The sequence below is a fragment of the Choloepus didactylus genome, chromosome 1 (genome assembly GCF_015220235.1).
Source record: "Choloepus didactylus isolate mChoDid1 chromosome 1, mChoDid1.pri, whole genome shotgun sequence".
NCBI classification, from domain to species: domain Eukaryota; kingdom Metazoa; phylum Chordata; class Mammalia; order Pilosa; family Megalonychidae; genus Choloepus; species Choloepus didactylus.
In genome coordinates, this window is record NC_051307.1 from 164,810,897 (window position 1) to 164,835,858 (window position 24,962).

General features: G+C 38.7%; 1 protein-coding gene across 1 annotated transcript in view; it reads left to right on the forward strand.

Moving 5' to 3' along the window:
* Window positions 1–24,962, forward strand: part of CPNE4 (copine 4) — a 553,047-nt gene that overhangs the window by 151,085 nt on the left and 377,000 nt on the right. The window contains exon 2 of the mRNA XM_037844853.1: window positions 13,630–13,810. Within this exon, the coding sequence (XP_037700781.1) occupies window positions 13,631–13,810 (180 nt within the window). The 5' untranslated portion in view covers window position 13,630. The remainder of the gene's footprint in view (window positions 1–13,629; window positions 13,811–24,962) is intronic.

Below are 24,962 nucleotides of genomic sequence, written 5' to 3' on the forward strand. Positions count from 1 at the left end.
TACTGTGAACAATTGAATGTACGATTTGTTTTGTATGACTGCGTGGTATGTGAATATATCTCAATAAAATGAAGATTTAAAAAAAAAAAAAGTAGTCATAGAGGAAATTTCAAAGTTTGGTATGGGTTGCAGTTCCACAATTTCAGGTGTTTCCTTCTAGCTATTCCAATACATTAGAGACTAAAAAAAAAATCTGTATAATGATTCAGTAGTCATAATCAATTGTTAAATCCTAACTTCTCTGTTACAACCCCTCAATCCCATTTGATCATTCTTTCAAACTTCAGAGATATTTGAGCAATGACCATTCTAAATTCTTCATGTTGAAAAGGGGTGTCGACATTATAGGGTAGGGAGATAGAACTAGTTGATGTTCTTGAAGAGACTGGCACCTCTGGGTTTCCAGGCTTATCCTGCAGAGAAACAATCTTGAGGTTGTACATTTCTGAAAAATAAACTTAGTGAGTGAAACTTTTATAGAGTCTAAGATAGAGCCCACGGTATTCTTTAGGGTTTTCAGGAATACTGTTAGTTGGGGCTTGGCACACTGTGGCAACTCGCAATATCTAGCTGAAGTTTGCATAAGGGTGACCTCCAGAATAGCCTCTTGACTGTATTGGGAATTTCTTAGCCACTGAAACCATATTTTTTTACATTTCTTTTCACCTTTTGGTCAAGAATGGCAATATCAATCCCACTGTGTCAGGGCCAGTCTCATCCCTGGGAGTCATGTCCCACATTGCCAGGAAGACTTACACCCCTGGAAGTTGTTTCCCACATAGGGGGAGGGTAATTTTATTTGCAGAATTTTGCTTAGAGAGAGAGGCCACATCTGAGCAACAAAAGAGGTTCTCTGGAAGTGACTTAGGCATAATTATAGGTAGGCTTATCTTCACCTTATAGAAAGAAGTTTTATAAGAGCTGACCTCAAGATTGAGGACTTGGTTTATTAAACTGGGAGTCCCTAATGCTTGAGAGAGTATCAGGAGTTTCCTAGGTGGGGAAGATTAATAGTTCTATATTTTTTACTCCAGTACCTCAAGGGACTTTGCAAATACTTCTTTATTTTCTGCCCAACATACTTTGGTATGTATCTGGGTATCTCATCATAGTTTTGATTTGCATTTCCCTGATGGCTAATGATGTTGACCATGTGCTTTCTGGTCATCTGTATATCTTCTTTAGAGAAATGTCTTTTTAAGTATTTTGCCCATTTTTAAAATGGGTTGTGTGTCTTTTTATTGTTAAGTTGAAGAATTTCTTTATATATTCTGAATATTAATCCTTTATTGGGTATGTAGTTTCCAAATTTTTTTCCCATTGCATAGGTTATCATTTTACTTTCATGATAAAGTCCTTTAAGGAACAAACATTTTTAATTTTGATGAGGTCCCAGTTAAATATTTTTCTTTTGTTACTTGTGCTTTGAGTGTAAAATCTAAGGAATCATTGTCTAACACAAGATCCTGAAGATGTTTCCCTATGTTTTCTTCTAGAAGTTTGATAGTTCTAGCTCTTAAATTAAGGTCTTTGATCTATTTTGAGTTGTCTTCTATATGGTGTGAGGTAGGTTTCCTCTTTCTCTTTTTTTGCTAATGGAGATCCAGTTTTCCCAGCACCATTTGTTGAAGAGACTATTCTTTCCCAAATGAGTGTTCTTTGCCATCTTGTGAAAAATTAGTTGGCCAAAAATGTGAGAGGTTGATTTCTGAGCTCTCAATTCTATTCCATTGGTCTAAATGTCTGTCCTTGTGTCAGTACAATGCTGTTTTGTTTACTGTGGCTTTGTAAAAAGCTTTCAGATTGGAAAGTGTGAATCCTCCAACTTCATTCTTCTTTTTCAAGATGGCTTTAGCTATTCTGGTCCCTTGCCCTTCTGTGTAAATTTGATGATTGGCTTTTCTATTTCTGCAAAGGTTGTTGGAATTCTGATTGGGATTGCTTTGAATCTTTTAATTGCTTTTGGTAGTACTGACATCTTGATTTCTTCTTCTGATTGTTCACTGCATGTATGTAGAAACACAACTGATTTGGGGGCATTAATCTTGTACCCTGCTACTTTGCTGAATTTATGTATTAGTTCTAGGAGCTTTGTTGTAAATTTTTCAGGATTTTCTGTATGTAGGATCATGTCATCTGCAAATAGAGAAAGTTTTACTTCCTTTCCAATTTGAATGACTTTTATTTTCTTTTCTTGTGGTATCTTTATCTGGCTTTAGATATGGGGGTGATGTTGGCCTTGTAGAATGTGTTAGAGCATGTTACCTTTTCTTCAATTTTTTGGAAGAAGTTTGAGTAATTGGAATTACATATTCTTGGAATTTTGGTAGAATTCCCCTATGAAGCCATCTGGTTCTGGGCTTTTCTTTGTTTGTAGGTTTTTAATTATTGATTCAATCTGTTTACTTGTAATTGGTTTATTGAGATCTTCTATTTCTTCTTGAGTCAATGTAAGTAGTTTGTCCATTTCATCTAGGTTATCTGATTTATTGGCATACAGTTACTCATAGTATACTCTTATAGTCCTTTTATTTCAGTTGGGTCAGTAGTAATGTCTCCCCTTTCCTTTCTGATTTTCATTATTTTTATCCTCTTTTTTCTTTGTCAGTCTAGCTAAGGGTTTATTGATTTTATTGATCCTTTCAAGGAAACAAGTTTTGGTTTTGTTGATTTGCTCTATTAACATTTGTTTTTTTATTTCATTTGTATCTGTTAAAATCTTTGTTATTTTCTTCCTTATGCTTGCTTTGGGTCTTTGCTCTCCTTTTTCTAGCTCTTCTGGTTTTGAGGTCTCTGACTTGAAGTCTTTCTTCTTTTTTAATATAAACATTAGAGCTACAAATTTCCCTCTCAGCGTTGCCTTCGCTGCATCCCATAAGTTTTGGTATGTTGTGTTTTCATTTTCATTTGCCTCAAAATATTTCTTCTGATTTCTCTTTAACCCATTGGTTGTTAAAGAGTAGTTGTTTAATTTCCACATATTTGTGTATTTTCCCTTTGTGCTGGTTTGTATATATTATGTTCCCCAGAAAAAGCCATATTCTTTAATGTAATCTTGTAGGAGCAGACATATTAGTGTTGATTAGATTGGAATCTTTGGCTTTGGTTGTTTCCATGGAAATGTGACCCACCCAACTGTGGGTTAATAACTCTGATTAGACTATTTCCACGGAGGTGTGGCCCTGCCTGTTCGATGTGGGTCTTGGTTTAATCACTGGAGTACTTTAAAAGGGAGCCACACAGGCCCAGACACTTGCTGACACTGATGCTTAGACAAGCTTAGACAAGTTGCAGATCCCTGATGTTAGCTGCAGCTAAGAGGGACATTTTGAAGATGGCCATTGAAAGTAGACTTCTGCTGCTCCAGAGTTTTCCTAGGAGAAACTAAGAGAATAACCCCAGATGCCTAGAGAGAAACATCCTGGGAGAAAGCCATCTTGAAATGCAACCTGGGAGCAAGCAGATATCAGCCATGTGCCTTCCCAGCTAATGGAGGTTTTCTGGATGCCAATGGCTTTTCTCCAGTGAAGGTACCCTATTGTTGATGCCTTACCTTGGACACTTCCTTAAGACCAAATTTGTAACCAAATAAACCCCCTTTATAAAAGCCAATCCATTTCTGGTGTTTTGCAAAATGGCAGCATTAGCAAACCAGAATACTCTTTTCTCCCTCTGTTACTCATTTCTGGCATCATTCCATTGTGGTCGAAGAATATGCATTGTATGATTTCAATATTTTTTAATTCATTGAGGCTTGTTTTGTGACCCCCACATATGTTCTATCCTGGAGAATAATCCATGTGCACTCAAGAAGAGTGAGTATTCTGTTTTTCTTGGGTTCAGTGTTCTATATATGTTAGATATAGTTGGATTAGTATATCATTCATGTCCTGTACTTCCTTATTGATCTTCTGACTAGATGATCCCACACCAATCTATTACTGAGAGTACTGTGTTAAAGTCTCATACTATTAATGTAGAACTGTCAGTTTCTTCCTTCTGCCAGTATTTGCTTCATGTATTTTGGGGCTCTGCTGTTAGGCGCATATATATTTATAATTGTTCCATCTTCCTGTTGAGTTGTCCTCTTAATCAGGATATAATGACCATCTTTGTCCTTTGTAACTATTTTTTTTTAAATTTTTATTTTGAAATAATTTCAAACATATAGGACAGTTGCAGATATAATACAAACCCCATACAGAGAACTCCAACACCCCCCCACCCCCAGATATTTGCATCTACCAATTTTACATTTTGCTACCTTTGCAGTACCTTTCTTTCTCCTTCCGTCTTTCCTTCCTTCCTTCCTTTCTTCCTCTCTCCCTTCCTTCCCCCTCCCCCCTCTCTCTTTCTTTCAACTATATCTATTATCTTTCTATCAATTATCTATCTACCCATTTATCATCTTCTGAACGTTTGAGAGCAGGTTGCATATATCATACTCCTTGAACTCATAATACTTCCATATATATTTCCTACAAACAAGGATATTAACTTATATCATTAACTTAACTGCAGTTAATTCAAGAAAATTAATATGGATATAAAGCTTAAATTCTATATTCCAAGTTTTCCTTATGCCCCCTTTGAGCTTTTCTCCTCCATTCTTAGTTTTACTCCAGTATCATATATCGCATTGATTGCTATTAACTCTTAATTAACTCTTTTTTTAAATTAACTGTATCAAAAAAAATTAAAAAAAAAGATATACAATAAAAAACATTTCAAACAAACCATAACAAGGGAGTAAGAAAAAGACAACTTACCTAAAATAACTACTTTACTTTCAACATGTTCCTACTCTACCCCAAGAAAATAACCTAATATAGCAATATTTCCATGAACTTGTTCCTACCATACCCATCAGAAATTAACAAACCATAGTCATTCCTGGGCATTCCCAGAACATTAAATTTACCCACGATAGCTTATCTGTTCTTATTGGGTTATTGTTCCCCCTTCATTAATTGCTCTCTATCGCTAGTTCCCCTACATTCTACATTATAAACCATTTATTTTAGTAATGTGTTGTTTAACATCCAGGTGTTTGTGAATTTTCTAAGTCTCTGATGGTTATTGACTTCTAATTGTATTCCACTGTGGTCAGAGAATGTGCTTTGAATAATTTCAATTTTTTTTAAATTTATTGAGGCTTGTTTTTTGTCCCAGTATATGGTCTATTCTGGAGAAAGTTTCCGTGATCACTAGAGAAGAATGTGTATCCTGGTGATTTGGGATGTGATGTTCTATATATGTCTGTTAAATCCAATTCATTTATCAGATTGTTTAGGTTTTCAGTTTCCTTATTGGTCTTCTGTCTGGTTGACCTATCTATAGGAGAGAGTGATGTGCTGAAGTCTCCCACAATTATTGGAAACATCCATTGCATCCTTTAGTTTTGCCCATGTTTGTCTCAGGTATTTTGTGGCACCATGATTGGGTGCATAAAAATTTATGATTGTTATTTCTCCTTGTTGAATTGCTGCTTTTATTAGTATGTAGTGGCCTTCTTTGTCTCTCATAACATCCTTGCATTTAAAGTCTATTTTATCTGAGATCAATATTGCTACACCTGCTTTCTTTTGGCTGTAGCTTGCATGAAATACTTTTTCCATCCTTTCACTTTCAATTTCTTTGTGTCACTGAGTCTAAGATGAGTCTCTTGTATGCAACATATTGATGGTTCATATTTTTTGATCCATTCTGCCAATCTATATCTTTTAATTGGAGAGTTTAATCCATTTACATTCAATGTTATTACTGCGAAGGCATTTCTTGAATGAGCCATCCTATCCTTTGGTTTATGTTTGTCAGACATATTTTTTCCCTCTCTTAATGTCCTTTAATGAACCAATATTGAATCTCTTCATGTGCCAGTTTGACTATATTGTGTCCCCCAAATGCCATTATGTTTGATGTAATCTTGTGTGGGCAGGTGTTATCAGTGTTGATTAGATTTCTTTGAGTGTTTCTTTGGAATGCACTCCACCCGGCTGTGGGTGATGACTCTGGATAATTTCTGTGGAGGTGTTGCTCTGCCCATTCAGGGTGGGTCTAAGTTGAGTCACTAGAGCCATATAAATGGGCTGACAAACAGAAGGAACTCAGTGCAGCTGTGAATGACATTTTGAAGAGGAGCTACAGCCAAGAGGGACACTTTGAAGAATGCACAGGAACTGAGAGAGGAGCTGCAGATGATGGGAGACATTTTGAAGACAGCTGTTGAAAGCAGACTTTTGCTCCGGAGAAGCTGTGAGAAGAAAAATGCCCCAAGAGCAACTAAGAGTGACATTTTTGAGAAACTGTAGCCTAGAGAGGAACATCTTGGGAGAAAGCCATTTTGAAACCAGAACTTTGGAGCAGATGCCAGCCATGTGCCTTCCCAGCTAACAGAGGTTTTCCGGACACCATTGGCCATCTTCCAGTGAAGGTACCCGATTGCTGATGTGTTACCTTGGACACTTTATGACCTTAAGACTGTAACTGTGTAACCAAATAAACCCCCTTTATAAAAGCCAGTCCATTTCTGGTGTTTTGCATTCTGGCAGCATTAGCAAACTAGAACACTTTAGTACTGAACCTTTCTCCATATCTCTTTCTCCTCTCTTTGTTTCTCTGTTGGTAGAGCTCCCTTTAGTATCTCAAGTAGGGCAGGTCTTTTATTAGCAAAGTCTCTCAGCATTTGTTTGTCTGTGAAAAATTTAAGCTCTCCCTCAAATCTGAAGGAGAGCTTTGCTGGATAAAGTATTCTTGGTTGGAAATTTTTCTATCTCAGAATTCTAAATATGTCATGCCACTGCCTTCTCGCCTCCATGGTGGCTGCTGAGTAGTCACTACTTAGTCTTATGTTGTTTCCTTTGTATGTGGTGAATTGCTTTTCTCTTGCTGCTTTCAGAACTTGCTCCTTCTCTTCAGTATTTGGCAGTCTGATCAGAATGTGTCTTGGAGTGGGTTTATTTGGATTTATTTTATTTGGAGTTTGCTGGGCATTTATGCTTTGTGTATTTATATTGTGTAGAAGGTTTGGGAAGTTTTCCCCAACAATTTCTTTGAATACACTTTCTATACCTTTACCTTTCTCTTCCCCTTTTGGGACACTAATGAGTCTTAAATTTGGATGTGTTATTTTATCTATCATATCCCTGAGGTCCATTTCAATTTTTTCAATTTTTTCCCCATTCTTTTGTTCTTTCATTTTCCATTCTGTGGTCCTTGAGGTTGCTGATCTGTTGTTCAGCTTCCACTATTCTTGTACTATGAATATCCAGAATCTTTTTAATTTGGTCAACAGTTTCTTTTATTTCCATAAGATCATATTTTTTTTTATTTACTCTTGCAATTTCTTTTTTATGCTTTTCTAGGGTCTTCTTCATGTCCTTTATATCCTGTGCCATTCTCTCATTGTTTGTCTTTAGTTCTTTGATTAATTGCTCCAAGTACTGTGTCTCCTCTGATCTTTTGATTTGGGTGTTTAGGTTTGGGTTATCCATATCATCTGGTTTTATCATATGCTTTAAAATTATCTGTTGTTTTTGGCCTCTTGGCATTTGCTTTACCTGATAGGGTTCTTTTAGGATATGTAGGATTATTCAAGGATGAATGTCTAATTTGTCAGATCTACAGCTTGATGGCATACACTTTCTCTAACTAGCCAGCAGATGGCATCTGCGAGTCACCTATTCCCCTCAAGTCAGTTCTCCCCAACTTTGTGTTTGTGGTATGTGGGGGTCTGATTCTTGTGGGGTCCAATTGGTGCACCAAGTTTGAATGTGTTGTTGGTGCTGTCTGCCCTGAATGTGGGGTGTGTGTCTGAGCAGTTAGGGAGAGAGGGCAGCTTTAATAATCAAACCTCCCAGGTGTTCCTGGAGATTTAAGGCTGTTGCAAAAGTCTGAACCTTCATTTCAGTCTCACCACAGATTGTGTCTGCTGTTGACCCGCAAGTCTTTGGTATTGGCGTATGGTCCCTGAGATTTCTGAGTGGGTCCCTCTTCCAAGCCTTGCCCTTCCAGGGCCTCTGCTGAGGGAAGGTTATGCTATCTCACAAGTGTGTGCTGTCCCTCAAGGGAAGCTCTGGGCTGCTGGGCCGTGTAGGTGCGTTCCCAGCCTACTGTAAGGATGGCTGTATGGGATGTGTTAATTTCCCCCTTTTCGCACAGATCCGCCTTCCCAGCTCTGGGACAATTAGCTGTGGGTGCATGAAAGGCTATTGTCTACACCTGATATTGTGGTATGTGTGCGTGTTGTTGCAAACACTTCCTGTCACACTGGGTTTTTTGGCGCGGCTCTGGGCTGTGGCTCTGGCACTGGGCAGGAGCATTCCCCACCTGCCGGGAAGGTGGCTGCAAGGGGTGTGGTTTTTTTTCCCCTTTCAGCTCACCTCTGCCTGCCTCGCTTGGAGACAATTTAGCAGCGGGTGCGTGAAAGGCTATCTGCCACGCCAGATTTTGAGGAGTTCTCACAGCCCGTTCCTGCCACGCTTCACTGTGAGGTTCTCGCTGCTGTATCTGCAGCTGCTTTTGGGTTTTTTTAAAAAAGAACTAGTCTGCCTCCAAATGCCAACCCTCGGTTTCTCCACACTGCAGCATGGCTGCTGGATATTCAGTGGCTTACTCACGTGTTTCAGAACGCAGACTCCCGGTTTCACCAAGTTCACGGTCCCTGTGGATTTAGCAGAACTTTTCAAGCTGGTGCATTGCTGGAACTGGTGTTTTGGGTCACTTTCTGGCTTTTATCTAGTATTTTTCATGGAGGTGTTTTTTTTGCCCTGTCTCTCCTAGCCGCCATCTTAGGTTCTCCCGTTGTAGCTGTTTTTTACTTAAAGTCTATTTTATTCAATATTAGTATAGCCACCCACACTCTCTTTTTAGTTGCTGCTTGCATGGTGTATTTTTTTCCATCCTTTCTCTCTCCCTTACTTGTATTTTTGACTTTAAGGTGAGTCTCTTGGAAAACGGCCTATAGTTGAGTTGTGTGTTTTTATCCCTTCTGCTGATCTCTGCTTTTTCACAGAAGAGTTTAATCTATTTACATTTAAAGTCACTACTGATAATATGGGACTTTTTCTGCCATTTTTCTATTTAGCCTTTGTAAATCTTTACCTTTTTGTCCCTCACTTCTGTTAAAGCCTATGTTTATATGTATTTGCTTTTTTTGTGTCGTACCCTATTGAATGACTTCTCATTTCTATCTGGGTATGTTTTTCATCCATTTTCCTTGTGGTTGCCATGGGGTTAAAATTTAACATCCTAAATATATAATAATCATATTTGGTTTGATACCAACTTAACTTCAATAGCATGTACATGTATTTTCCTATACTCCTCTATCCCCCCCACCATTTTTTGTATTAGTTACCACTGACATCTTTGTACATGGTATGTCCAAAAACATAGTTCTGTCATTCCATTTTATGCATTTGCACTTTAGCACCTATGTAGAAAGTAAGAAGTGAAGTTATATAGCAAACAATACACTACAGTAATACTGGCATTTATAATTACCCAAATGGTTTTCTTTCCTGCAGGTCTTTATTTTTTATACTGCTTTGAACAACTGTCTAGTGTGTTTTTCTTTAAGTCTGAAGAACTCCCTTTGGCATTTCTTGGTGGCCCAGTCTAGGGGTGATGAAATTCTTCAGCTTTTGTTCATCTGAGATTGTCTGAATCTCTCCCTCATTTTTGAAAAAGAGTCTTGCTGAATATAAAATTCTTTGCCAGCAGTTGTTTTCCTTTAGCTCTTTAAATATTCAACCCATTGCCTTCTTGGCCCCATGGTTTCTGATGAAAAACTGGCACTCAATCTAATCAGGATTCCCTTATATATAAAACCTTGCTTTCTCTTGCAACTTTCGTAACTCTCTCCTTGTCCTTTGCATTTGATAGTGTAATCAATATATGACAGGGTGTCTTTTTCTTCATGTTTATCTTGTTAAACATTCTCTGAGCTTCTTTGATGTACATATTCATATCTTTGGCTAAGTTTGGGAAGTTTTCTGTTTTCTTTGACTATTCCTTCTGTCTTTTAATCTCTTTCTTCTTCCAGGACTTCCATAATTTGTATATTGGTGCACTTGATGGTGTCTCATAGGTGTATTTGGCTATTTTTGCTTTTTATATTTCTTTTCTCTTTCTTCTTCTTACCCTGAGTCATTTTAAGTGTACTGCCTTCAAGTTTAGTGATTCTTTCTTCTGCTAGCTCCAATCTGCTCTTGAAACCCTCCTGGGCATTTTTCATTTTAGTTACCATGGTCTTTCACTTCAGTAGTTATGTTTGGTTGCTTTCTAAAATTTATTCCTCTTTATTTAGACTCTTATATTGTTCATTCATTGTTTTCCTGATATCCTTTAGTTATTTCTCTTTACTTTTCTTCATCTACTTGAACATTTTTAAGATCATTTTTAAAAGGCTTTGTTCTATGTCTACATTCTCATCTTCTTCATTGTTGTTTTCTGTATTTTTATCCTTTTCCTGTGGATAAGCCATCATTTCCTGTTTCTTTGTTTGTCTTGCACTCTTTTGTTGCGCACCACACATTTTAATATTTTAACATGTTATCTCTGGGGTTTACTCCCTGTGATGTCTGTTTCTTGGTTTTGTAACCAGCTGGTGATAAGATGGAGATTTTCTTTGAGCTTCAGCCCTCCCATCAGGAAGGTCCACCCAAGGAAAATACAGTGTGCAGTGTTTTCTCTGTCTTCCTAGGTGTCTGTCTTGTCCTGGGCTTTTGCTTGTTAGTTTTTAGTTGTTTTCCCTTGTTTATAGGAGTTTGGTTGTCTCCACAGTTTCACAGAAGACAGACTTTCCTGTCCTGGGTATTTTAAGCTGCAGGCCTTTGTCCCAGTCTGCTTTATAGTTTTTACATTCCTTTAATTGTCTCATGCTGCTTTTGCCTGGAGGGCAAATTCTGGTTGGAGGGTGTTTGGTTTGCTAAAGCTGCCATTATGCAAAACACCAGAAATAGATCAGCTTTTATAAAGGGGGTTTATTTGATTACAAAGTTACAGTCTTAAGGCCATAAAAGTGTCCAAGCTAAGGCATCAGCAATTGGGTACCTTCACTGAAGGATGGCCGATGGCATCCGGAAAACCTGTTAGCTGGGAAGGCACATGGCTAGCGTCTGCTGATCCTGTGTTGTGTTTCAAAATGGTGTTTTCCAAAATGTCTCTAATGTTATCTTCTCTGGGCAAACTCGGCTAGTATCTCCAAAGTGTCAGCAGAAGTCTGCTTTCAATGGCTGTCTATAAAATGTCTCTCTAAGCTGTAGAACTGAGTTCCTTCTATCTGAGCTCTTATAGGGCTTCAGTAAACTAATCAAGACCCTTGCTGAATGGGCAGGGCCACACCTCCATGGAAATAATCTAATCAGAGTTATCACCTACAGTTGGGTGGGTCACATCTCCATGGAAACAACTTAATCCAAATATCCTACAAGATTGGATTAAAAGATCATGGCTTTTTCTTAGGGGACATAATATAGCAAAACTGGCACAGATGGTCACTCTGGAGAGTTCTTTCCCAATTCTGTCTTTCCCAGCCAAAACACTGCCAAGGATCCACAAAGGTGGCACAAACTAACTCCAAAGTTCCTTGGGTAGGAGATCAGGAAAGGCACTAAAAACTTCTTTGATGGCTTCCCAAAGCAGAGTTTTTCTGGCCAGCCCAGCAAATGCAGTCCTTCAGCTAACTGTCCCCTGCAGACCTGAGAAAGTGTTACATCTTTAATTTTATATCACTTCTGCCCCTGTCTGGGGAGGGTTGAAACAATATCTGCCCTCAGATTAGGGACCCAGTGATCAAAATTTGCTAATCAAAAGCCATGAGCAGAGACTGGCCATGCCCACCCGTGTTCTTGGGGAAGAGGATTTTTGCATCCCTTTCTGTCACCAGCACCTAGCCAGGGACTGCACACTATGGCAGCCTGCTGCAGGAGTGGGGAATGGGCAGCAGTATCTGCTTCAGAGGGAGTAATTTACAGGTTTTGTGTTGTTGTTGTTGTTGTTCTACCATAATTTATATGCCTCTTCTTACTTCCCTGGGTGCTGTACAGTGTTCTTCTAGCCTCTGGAGTTTCAAAATAGTTGTTTCAGACAGTGCCTGCCTGTTTAATTGTTGTTTTGTTTCGGTAACTGAGTTTTGGAGCTCGCTACTCTGCCATCTTCCCCAGAAGTCTCCAAGAACACAACTTTTTTGACATTCTGTTCAATTTCCCTTCAATATACATAGAGAAATACATATGTTGACAATAATTAGATAAATAGAGCAAGCAGTAGGTGGATGGAACAGTCAAAAAATTTTTAAGATAAAGAAGAGAAAGCAAGATTAGAGGGCCTTGTGATAGAATCTTGAGAAAATAAATTCCAGTGACATCTGCCATGAGGGAGACATACTGTCAGAGAGGAAAAAAGCTTGGCATGGAGCTAGCAGCTAAAATTGGAGGGAGTAGGTGTTATGTGTTTGTGTGTGTGTGTATGTGTGTGTAGGTGTGAAAGAGATGCATAGAGGTTACCCAAATATTTTCTAACTTAAGCATTTGGGAGGCGGTAAGAGGGACACAGGAGATGGTAATCAACAGACACAGCTACCACCCTGTGATGAAGTAAACTAGGGCCTAGCATGATACCAGGTAATGAGTGAAAACTCAATATATATTTATGGAAGAAGAGAAGGAGGAAGGGAGGAATTATCCCCATTTTATAGATGAGGAAATTCCACTATAGGGCACCAACGCCATGAGGTTGAGGAAGCCACTGCCATGTATCCTAACAAATCTACAGTGAAACAGAGATTCCAATGTCCTTACAAGTGCAGTCCTCCTCAGAGAAGGAGAGCGTTGGTGGCCTCTGGTAGCCCCTGTAGCCCTGTACCTCCGTGATGTGAAGTGTTATTGTAAAGGGCTCCACCTGGAAATGGGCAGGGGGCCTGCAGTGCTTATTTGTGACTGCCATTTCCATGATTTCAGTATCAGAGGCTTTTGCTTTTCCTCTCACACAGTCTATTCCCTTACTTTCCCTGAGTTCTCATGTGGCAGGGAGGAGTGCAGAAGGGAAAAGTGAAAATGGACTTACGTAATTGAAGCAAGAAATCAGATTCTCTCTAAAGAGTTGGCTTGCGATGGCATCTTGAGAAGGTGGGGCAGGATTTAGAGAAGGGAAATTTGGACTGCTTCTTCAAGTGGGATAATATACTTCTCTGAGCCTTCACATAGTTGGAGAGCTGGATTTTCATGGAATCTCAAAAACTTGGGATGTGATTGAATTGATTAACCAAGTCTAATATTTCATAGAAACATGTATTTAATATAGAACTAGATTGTAACTTGTAGTCTATTGTACTAATTCATTAATTTTATTTCCCAAACTAAAAATTTTACTATGTAAATGTATGCAAATCATATAGGAAAATAGTGTTCTTAGCCAACTACACCAGTTTGATTTTTTTATTTTTTTCATGTATGGTTTGTTTTACTGGAACTATGTCACTAGGGTGGAAAATGAGATAATAAATACCTTCAATATTTGAAACTGTGCAGTGAACAATTTTCTGAAGGGTGATTGGGAGGCTTTTATTTTTCAAAAATATTACAGTGATTGGCACATCTTTTTTCCTCTTTTTCTTGCCTGAAACAGAATGAAGAAGATGAGCAACATTTATGAGTCGGCTGCCAACACACTGGGAATCTTTAACAGTCCCTGCCTGACCAAAGTTGAGCTGCGTGTGGCGTGCAAAGGCATTTCTGACAGAGATGCCCTTTCCAAACCAGACCCCTGTGTCATCCTCAAAATGCAGTCCCACGGGCAGTGGTTTGAGGTAGGTATGTCCTAAAACGGACAGAAACATGGCTGGATTACTGGTTCAAAAATACTTTGATGTATCCCATCTTCAGGTGGCTTATTTTGATGAATTGGAAAATCTTAGAAATGAAAAATATCATGTTTCATGATGTTTTGACATGTCTGTTTTGATGCTGTGGATATTTTGACATGTATCCTTAATTTGTGAGCCTAAAACTTTTGGGGTTATTTTGTTAATTACCAAGAAATATTCATAGCCTACTCTTTGTCCCATTTCCTCCTTGAATCTTCAGGTGGCATAAGTGTGAGGCCTTGGGTAATTGACAAAGGGTAGGCAACAGGAGAGTGAGGGGCAGGCATGAATCCACACCCCAGGCTAGTTGGGAGTGAGAAAGCTGATGGTTCAAAATTGATTCCAGAGAGAAAGCCTTGTGGCTAAGGCAGAGTCCATAAGGGTATATTAGGCTTAATTAGAATTCTAGGAATGTTAGCTCTAAGAGAGCAATATTCAGGAGTGGGAAAGGTGGAATGAGCTCATTGGATGGGAGTTCTTTCCATAAGGTTCTGGGTTGAGTGAGGGAACCAGGAAGGCTGGTATGAACAGGGTAGTCCAATGGGTTCCCTGACCAATAGGCAGCAGTTGGGAGCAAGCTCTGGTCCTTGGAGCTGGACTGAGATACTTACTATGCAGGATGGTTGGCCAGAAGTGAGGAGTAAGGACCAATCCCAGAACAGAATGGTGGAAGGGGAGCTGACTTGGAATGAATCATGGGTCTGAGGAAAAATAGGGGTTCTGTAGAGAGTTGTGGATCTAATAGCCAGGGAGCCATGTAGCAACTCAACAATGGTGGTGGAACCAAGTCCTCAGGACTACAAAAGTGACTTCATTCCATGGATTGATGGCGCTGAACTGGATGTTCTACCTCAGTCTGAGTTGGTTGGGGACTGGAGAAAGACAAATCCTGCCTATGGAAATCATCAAGAGATGCAGCAGTAGGGAGATTGGGTGGCAGAAGTGAGAGGTGAGAGCTGGGGACCCACAAGCCCAAAGTGCCAGCATGCAGTTTTAATCAGCTTTGGAAGAGAGTGAAATCATATTCAGATATTCCCAAATATTCATGTGTAGAATATCCATTCAGAATATTTGCTAACCCTCACTCCTTGTTATTCATGTGTGTGGAAGGTTGCCAGGCAGTGGTGGGAATGGAATCCTGTTGCTATAAGTACTTTTCTAAAGAGTAATGGCCATTCAGATTGCCAAGTGATGACTTGTTTATTCCGTGCCCCCAACCCCCCCACCCCACCTCCACAAGTTTGCTCTATGAAGGATTTGCTCATTTTTGTGCCAGGTTAGACTCTTAACTCATCATGGACCCAGTGTAGAAAAGCTCCAGAAAGAGCAATGTGTTTCTCATCTGTTTGTATCAACTGTGCTGTTTTGTCAGATGTTTTGTTCATTTCTAATTGTAGATGATGATATCTGAGGAAGGATGGTAAAGACTGCCGTTAAAGGGGTCACATTACAAAACATTCATTTTCATAGTGAGAACTTAAAACAGTATTAGCTAAACTTAATTAGGTTTGTTGTAAGTACTTAATGTAAAAAACTAATTTGCTCCTTACAACAATACTATGAGGTATTCTCTTTTTACAGATGAGAAAACTGAAGCACAGAAAAGTTAAGTAATTTACGCAACATCACTCAGCTCATAATCATAATATTTAGATGCAGGCAGTTGAGCTCTAGAGCCTAAACTCTTTATGGCTATCTTATATTATGGTGGGAACCAGTGTCAGTCTTTCCGCAGTTTGTGTGGCAGTGTTGTATGTTGAATTCTGCAGTTGGGTTTTATTTCTTCAAAAGCTGAAACAAATTGGTTTATGGTTGGTTTTTAAGTTCTCCCCCCCCCCCCGCTTTATTCTTTCTTTCTGACACCTCATCTAAGTAAGTAATGCTTTTAAAGGTCTGGTCTTTAAGGTGAAGGGTAGAATAGGGAGGGACAGAGGATGTGGCAGAAGAGTAGTTATCCTTTCTAAGGAAACCAAATTACTCTGGAATTTGTATAATGGGTTTGAAGACATGCTGAGTAGAACAAAAGTAGACAACTACCTGCTTTGGATATTTTGGGGCAAACTCTTCAGGTCTTCAATACTTTTTCCATCTGTTTACAAATAGCTGGAAAATGTTCCTCTAGGGGACAGTCTTCCACTCCATAGTAGAAAGAAGATGCAAAAGTGCCCAAGAGGCAGCGGGCTACTTACACGTACATGTGTGATATTAGCAACTTCTCTGAATGGGAGGTTCATAGATCTTGGTGAGCAGATAATTAATTCAGGTGAGGAGGCAACATGCATGGGGAATAAATGACAGATGGGCAGGTGGAGGGTTTCATTTATTTTTTTCATTCAGGCTTATCCAGGGTTTAAGCTGTGGATGTAAAATAGCATTCACAGGTAGCTTAACATATAATATCTTTCTTTTTTTTCTTTCTAAATATTTCCATTGAAACTTGTTAGTGTTTTTTTTTTAATTTTTTATTAACAAAATTAAATGGAAGGCATACATTTGGGAAAAAAAGGTCACAGTTTGAAAATTAGAGGATTAGAGGAAATAAATTCATCTCCTAATATCCCCTTTAGTAATACAACTGTTATTTGTATATATTCCTTTTTAGTCTTTTCCTTCTGGCAAAAGTATTCTTACATGATTCGGATCATGCATGTAAAATTTTCTGTCCTGTTTTTATTACCTAGAAGTGTGTGATTTTTTTCTGTATTGCTATGATATTCAGAATTATAATTTAAAAATCTATATAATATCCTTTACTTAACCATTTTCCATTTTTTTGAAGTTGCTTCCAAAAATAGCCTATGTCAACAGTGCAATGAAAATCTTCACGTATTAAACTTTTCCCCTTTTTTTTGGATGAGTTCTTAGGAGGTTCTGTCAAGGTGGAACTAGTGGGACAAAGGATAGGACATTCTTGGGGCTTTTGATATATATTGCTAAATTGCTTTTCCAAAGTGCTCTCTTACTGTGTTACTCAAAGTGTGGCCTGAATATGGCTACCGGGTCACAGACTTTTGTTTATGGTGCACAGGGAGATAAGAACTTGGTCATAATGTAATTAGTTCACTGCTTACTTCATCTAGAAAGTCTTTCTCTTGAAAAAGAATAATGTCAGCAGAACTAAACAGCATGCTTAGTGAGTAGCTGATTTACATTCTTGCATTTCAAGAAACATTGTGCTAACAAATTTTACACTCTTACAATTTTACACTCTTAGCAATATACATTCAAGTCAGAAAAAGAGAGCCCATGCCAAGTGGCTAATAAACAGGCTTTAATTCACGTAAATGGTAACAAAGGAGTTGGAAAAGCTGCAAAGGTAAATAGGGGACTGTGACGGAAACCAGAGATTAATAGCAGAAAGCAGCTACTTTGTTTTGAGCTGGAGCAGTGGTATGCTGGAGGCGGTTTGTATAGGCTTGTGAGAGCCGGTTGCTAAATAGTCAGGAATATTGCAAACCATGAACAGCCAGGGTGGAAGTATTTATACCACAGATGTTGGCTAACACTTCAAGTCAGGGCATTTTATTTTTTCCAGAGAACCAGTTGTTAAACATTTGTCAGCACACCACTGGGTGTGAGGGACAGTAAAAGGAGACAGTGATACCAAAGACAAACAGCTGTCTGTGTCCAGCAGAATCTAGAACCATGGAGGGAAGGCCTATTTGGTGAGAGCCAGAAAGACAAAAAAGATGCAAACTGTGTTGGAGAAGCCGGATGAAAGGAAGTTGGGGATACCCTGGCATCTTTCTTCCTCTTGCTTTCCATTTTCCTACCAGGGCTGTCCATTGGCCAAACCTTACTGGAAGCCACTTGGCAAGATTTGAGGGAAAGGGTGTAGAATGTATTTGAAAGCAAAAAGGTAAATGGCCAGCGCATACACCTTCCAACAACTCAGTAAATTGGAGAATCATTCCCCTAGTCATCAAGTAATGCATATTTATTTAATGTCAATACCTGCTTTCCAGTGCAAGTTCAGTGATGGTCTCTACCTCCCAGTCTCTACACCCAGGCTGAACTCCAAGAAGTTAGAAGTTCCTGACAGTCCATTTAAACCATGTATCTACCATTGTTTAGGTCTAGTGAAGACAAGCAAACATGAGAAGTGCACAGGGACACGATTTATTGGTATGTGCATTTTCCTGTATCCTTCTCCTAGAAAATGTCTGGATTCCTGTTTACAGAAAGGTAGAATTGAGAGAAAGCCTTGCATAAGAGAGTGCATTATGGTTGTGTAAGTTCCCTAGGTGTCTTTGTTATGGGGAATCTGGTAATTAACTAAGTAGAGAAAAAATAAGCTGAGAGGCTAACTGATTTGCATAATGAAGAGATTGTTGGGAGGAGAGTAAGAATGAGAGAGAAAAGCCGGGGTGAGATTAACTTTCAGAAAGAATTTCAAAGAGGCTCTGTCCAATAAGGTAGCCACTGTCCACATGTGGCTATTAAGCGCTTGAAAGGTGGCTAGTATGTCCGAGGAACTGAATTTTTTGGTTATTTAATTTTAATGAATGTAAATATAAATGCAAATAACTGGTGTGGTTCTAGAGCATCTTTGGCACACTACAGAATTTGACTGTGGTGAGGAGGAAAGGAAAGGGGATTTGTAAAATTGTTACTATAGACTATTAATTTTATAAGCTATTTTCTCTAGGGGGAGATGTAACCAGAGATCAACCTTTTGTTTTTATTGCTTGTGATTGCTGTACTGTGCCTTTTCGAATGGAATTCCATCAGAGAAAGGGCCCTGGTTTACCGTTTGGGTTACTACTGCAATAGTTATATAACTACCTTCAGATGGGCTTCTCAGAGAAAGAGGAAGTATTGACTCTTTTGATTGGCATAGCCTGTTAGCAACAGAGCAGAATCTTTGACTTCTAAAGGGGATCATAAAATGTAAGCCTGATTTTTAGACTCAAAAAGACCTACAGTCTTAACTTCTGTGCTGCTAGTAGTATTAAGGGTCAATGAGAATGAATCATTATGTCTTTAAAATATTAGAAATCATTTGTTCTGAAATGCACAATAGATTGCTGCACTTTGCAAACCAGTACTTTTGGCATATAAGTCTGGGGACTGAGAAGATGAAAACTATGTGTTTTATTTCCACACAGATTAATTCCTGCCTCTGATTGGCTGAAGATGGTATAGCATTTTGGTTGGGTGAAAAATTTCAGTAAAACTGTCTAATGGCTTTGATTTTAATGGACGGAAAGGAGTATGAGAAAACTTGTTACTTGGAAATAGATTCCAGAATTGAGAGTTTCAGACTGTTCTAGTTTGCTAATGCTGCAGAATGCAAAACACCAGAGATGGATTGGCTTTTATAAAAAGGGGGTTTATTTGGCTACACAGTTACAGTCTTAAGGCCATAAAGTGTCCAAGGTAACACATCAGTAATCAGGTACCTTCACTGGAGGATGGCCAATGGCATCCGGAAAACCTCTGTTAGCTGGGAAGGCACGTGGCTGGTGTCTGCTCCAAAGCCCTGGTTTCAAAATGGCTTCCTCCCAGGACGTTCCTCTCTAGCAAGCTTACTCCTCTTCAAAACGTCACTCACAGCTGCACTGAGTTCCATCTCTTTGAGTCAGCACATTTATATGGCTCTACTGATCAAGGCCCACCCTGAATGGGTGGGGCCACATCTCCATGGAAATATCCCATCAGTTATCATCTACAGTTGGGTGGGGCGTATCTCCATGCAAACAGCCTAATCCAAACATTCCAACTTAATCCCCACTATTATGTCTGCCCCACAAGATTGCATCGAAGAATATGGCTTTTTCTGGGGGACATAATACATTCAAACCAGCACACAGACCTACCCTTTATATTCCCTAATTAAGGATCATACCCATTAAAAAAAAAAATCTGCCCTGCACCCACTCCCAGCTATGTAATGGTGATCTTTAAGTGTAATGACAATTTAGAATGTATTCCATCTCATCTTCCACTGGGGAGTGGAAATAATTTATTCTTTCCTTCTGGTGATGTATTCACTAACTCCTGGAACTAAATATCATGTCCAAGTGATATAAATTAATACTTCTCAGAGATTCGAAAGGCAAGAGCTCTAATGAACTAAAGGCTTTTATTCAGTTCATTGGCGCGTATCTCTATTCCCTGGTCACAGTTGGATGTTCTCCTTGAAGCAGAGCCAAGCTCATGATGCTGGAGCCCTTGGCAGAGATTCTGTGAATGGCAGCATGCTTTCCCTCATTGGAAAAACCCAAACCATATTCCAAACTGCTAGGATGTTGCTCCAATCACCTTTATTTCCATTTTTCCATGTCTTCATGTAATTTTAATACATAGTTATTGAACTCCTTCATAGGAAGCTCTAAGTAATTTCTGAGGACTAATTATCTTTGGATCACTTCCATATGAAAACATGTTATGATGAATCATGTCCCTTAGTGGCTTTTTGGTAATAATAATTGTTAGTAACAATTAGTGTAGTTATATATAACATTTATCAGTGGACTCTAACACAAGATTATTATTGTTTATAATAATATATGCATTCAGCACTTTATACTCACAAAGCCCATCTACTTAGATTATTTTGTTTGCTTCTCATAACAGTCCCTTGAAAAGTAGAACAGACATTGAAATTAACCCTAGCATGTATTGAGCACCAAGAAAAAGATGTGGTTGGTGTCCTCAAAGATCTCAAGTGTTCAGTAGAAAAACTCCCTCCGTCTTACTGTCAGAGAGCCTGGAGGCTCAGACAGTCAAGTGACCTCAAGAAAGGGGACTCAAAACCAGGTCTTGACTTAAATCTTTTCCTTCTTTCTCAAAATATGTAGCGAATAGACTATCTCAAGGGTATCTAGGCTGCCTTTATGTGGGATGGGGTTTAAAATTGATCACTCTTCCATTCCTCCATTATTCTAAATCGTCTCTCCCCTCTCTCCCACCACCCACCTACCCAAACGGATGATTTGGTTGCTATATGATAACATCCCTGCTAGCAGTCTAGGAGGAAAAATGTTGGTCCATGGTGGTGGGCTTGCCTATTCCTAGAGAAGTTGGCTGTGAACTTTGGCAGCAATTCTTTCCTGCCAAAAGGGCTCATGGGAGAGCTCTGTGGAACAAGTCTCTTTAATTCTTGGGACATTAGTGGGCCATCACCCTTTTGTGTATTAAGCAGTGAGGACCGGCTCAACCCTGGCAATGTGAGTCTTAATCCTTGGGACAAAAATAAGTTAAGAGTTGGTTAGTGGCTGCCCTCCTTGACAGAGTATGACATTTGTCCTTCTGCTTCCTATTAGCAGACTGCTTCATCACTTGCCCTACTTGAGTGGCTCCTGGAAGCATTTGAGTTTAGACTCTGGGCTGGGTCTCTGAAACACAGTTAGCCTCTCAGCTGTGGACACAGGCAAGAAAGGAAAAATTAAAATTAAGTCAATTAAAGCATTCCGCCTGGATATCACAGACAAGCTCTTTTCTCGAATGATTTTCTGTTCACGCTTTGCTGACTTGCAACATTTCAGTGGCTAACACCTAGCATGATAGATGATAAAAAAAACAACAGTTTTCTTCAGTTGTTCACAAAGTTTCCACAGTGGTTTTTGCATCAAACTCCCATTTGGGAAAACTTTGATGTTGCTTTCTACCTCCCCCTTAACTCATCTTTAATAAGAATAATTTCTTGGCTTAAAAAAATTGATTTTGATTATAATAGAAACCTTACCCTGAACATTGAATAGAAAAGAAAACAAAATGAAATGATAGCTCCAGAAAATATTTCCTCCCTGCTGCCCAAGGTCATGTCACTGTGACCGGAGACTATCGGTTCCACAATGATCTCTCTGTACGTGATTCACTTGGACTAGTGAAAGAAGAATACTGAATTGAATACTGACTTTCTTAAAATCAAAATCTCACAATTGCCAACATCCGAATGTCTAAGAGCAGAATCATGCAGATTGGGAAATACAGACTGCAAATGAGAAGAAAACAATTTGAACTGAATCATATGTTGGCTGTCAATTATCTTGTGTGCCCTGAAGATGATTTATGACCTGAAAGAATAATTTCTGGCTTCCTGCAGAGAGGAAAGCATCATGATTTTGGCTTCACTGCCTCCTTAGCCTAAAGGACTGGTCATTCAGAGTGAGAATTGGTTGCCAAGTTTTCATGCTGTACCTTGAGTCCTATGATTTGAAAGATGGAATTAATTATCAGTCATGGAAAGAGCTTGGGGAGACACCTATGATTTATAGTCATCTGTCTCTAATCTGACCTACCTTAAGCATCACAATAGAGATGTTTGATACTTTTCTTGGGTGTTTATTTTAATGTTTAATCAGACTCACTATTGATTATCATCTCCTTAAGAAAACCATCTTTCCTTTGTAATATCAATCTATTTTACCTTTTCATTAATTGTAATGGTGAGTTAGTAACTTAGTGATAAGGATACCTTACATATATTGAGAGTTCTTATAAGAAATGTCCTGAATGCTTTACATGTATTATATTTCGTGATCAAAACTTCTCTACAAATTGGGTTCCATGTATATTTCACATAGAGGCACAGAAGAGTTAAATAACTTGCTTAAGGGTCATTTTTTTTTTTTTTTTTTGAGTTAGATCTTTATTAAAAGATCTGATCTTCCAACTTAGCATTTTCCCCCAACTCAGGGAGCAAATACCTTCACAAGCTTCACAATGTTTTGTTTAGGTGCTGCCTTTCTGACAGCCTTAGCAGCAGCCATTGCTGTCTTTTTAGATGCTTGCTTGGCCTTTTTTTGCTTCTTTGGCAGCCCTGATAGCTTGTTCTTGTTGAACCTTTCTAACTTTGGTAAGTGGAGGAGCTATGATAACTTGAACCCAGGCTGTATGGCTCCAGAGGTTTAGACTCCATGCGTCTTAAAATATGTCACTCAAAGGGTATCACAATCCAGGGGATGCATTTATCAGGATAGAAAACAGTGGGATGGTGGCATCATTTGGATTCTTCATTTCTATTAATACTTTCTAAAAGTCCGTTAATAATCCTATGGTTTATGATCAATTAAAACTCAGTTCTTTTTTGTGCAAACTATGCCAAGCCAAGTGTCTCCTATTTGATGCATGTGCAATAAATTGATTTTTGTTGTTCTGCATAAACACCTTGTTCCCCTATTAAAGTTCACCTTTTTGATTTGTAGGGGACATACTGAGATCATTTGTATCTCTATTTCTCATCCTTTGTACTACATAGCACTCCCAAGTTTGCATTATTATTTTGGCTTCATTTAATGGCATTGCTTTTAAGATTTTTTCCCTAAACATAGGATTTTTATTTTTTGTGATAGTTTCATAGTAATGATAGTGATGTTCATACTATATTTATGATTTGTCTCCTGTCCTTTAAAAAATGTAATAATAATGTGCATATGGGCATTTCTGTTCTTCAAAATAGTTCACATATGCCCTTTTAAATGATTGCATAATATTCCAGATAGAAAATCTACCATAGTTTGCTTAACCAATTTTCTGTCATTGAATATTTGTTTTCAAAATTTTTCCATTTTAAATAATTCTGGGATAAATTTCTTATATATAAGGGATTTTTGTTCCCCTGCATTTGGGATTACTATATCAAGGAAGAGGAACATTCCCAAGACTCCTGACTGAATAGCCAAAATGCTTTATTAAGAGTGGCAACAGTACCAACATGTATGGAAATGCATCAGTCACTGCTTTAGTTTCTTTGGATTTATTTTAAACTGCTTGCATTTCCTTTTTAATACAAATTAAATTTGCTTTGGGGAATACTTGAAACATCCCCTCATTCCAAATTTATATGATTTCACCCTGACCTCCTAAAGGCTCCTGATGGTTTGTGGCATAGTAGTTCCCAGCTCAGGCCACAGAACCAGACTGCCTAGGTTTGAGTCCTGGACCAGCCATTGTTAGTTGTGCGAATAGGCATATTACTTAAACCTTTCTGTGCCTCAGTTTCCTCATCTGTAAAATGGGCATCATAATGGTACCTAATTCATTAGGGCCATTGTAGGGATTATATAAGTTAATACATGTAGAGTGCTTAGAACAGTGTCTGGTACAGAGTAAGCCCTCACTAAGTGTTATTACTATTGAACATATAATGGTCCATGTGTCATTCTTTGAGAAATGCTTTCTAAATAAAGAAATGCTTTTCACTCCCCAACTTTTCTGGGGTCTGAAATTAAAAGAGTCCCATAGTTAGGGAGGCTTCTCTGGAGGTCACCGGGGAAGTGAATTCTGCAATGTGGATGCTGACGACCATATTGATTTTTTCATCCCCAGCACCAATTGGGTGGGTAGATGGATTTCCCTGGTCCATTTCCCCATGTTCACCTCAAAAGACCCTTGGGATTTCAAGTACCATTCTGCTTTCATTCAGAATTAGAACTTGACTACACAAATTAGCTTATTCCTTTCACAATGAAGTAGGATTTTTGGTGCCTGAGAGGAGTTTTATCTAAAAGGTTTTTATTTATATGTTTTCTGTTGAATTCATGTGTTGTTGAATAAGATTATGAGATGATACTTGCAGGATATTTCCTGCCATTCAGAAATGAGGACTATGGAGTAGTTTGTAAACTGGTCCTATTAGCCTTAATTTTTCTTCTTTGCATCTTTGTGGTTTTAAGTTTCTTCATGCATATCATATATTCTCTTCCCCTTCTCTTCTTCCTGTGAGGAAACTAAAAGCAGGCAGAAATAAGGAGAGGGCTGTAGCTGTGGTTAGTGTTGGAGAACAGGGGTCCTTGCTATCTTTTCTTACCTGGCTCCATCTCCCTCCTCAGTCTTTGAGTCTCTCCCTGAAACCATATGGAAAACAGAGTGAATTGTTTACTGAAAACCCAGCTTCCTTCTACCTGGTTTTCTCCTTTGTTTCCTTCACAAGCAAGTTTTCTCTGTTGGTTCTCAGGGATTACATGATATTTTTAGCCATAGAAATTCCCGCAGTGAAGATTGAAGTTCTTCAAAGCCTCTATTTGAACCTTAGGAGATAACAGTTCTCAAGTTCCCCATTCTAAGTTACCAAAATATTGCCTTCAAGGTTTCCAATTGTTTTTATGGCAGAAGTCTAGCTACTTCAGAGGTACTGCAAACATTTGTT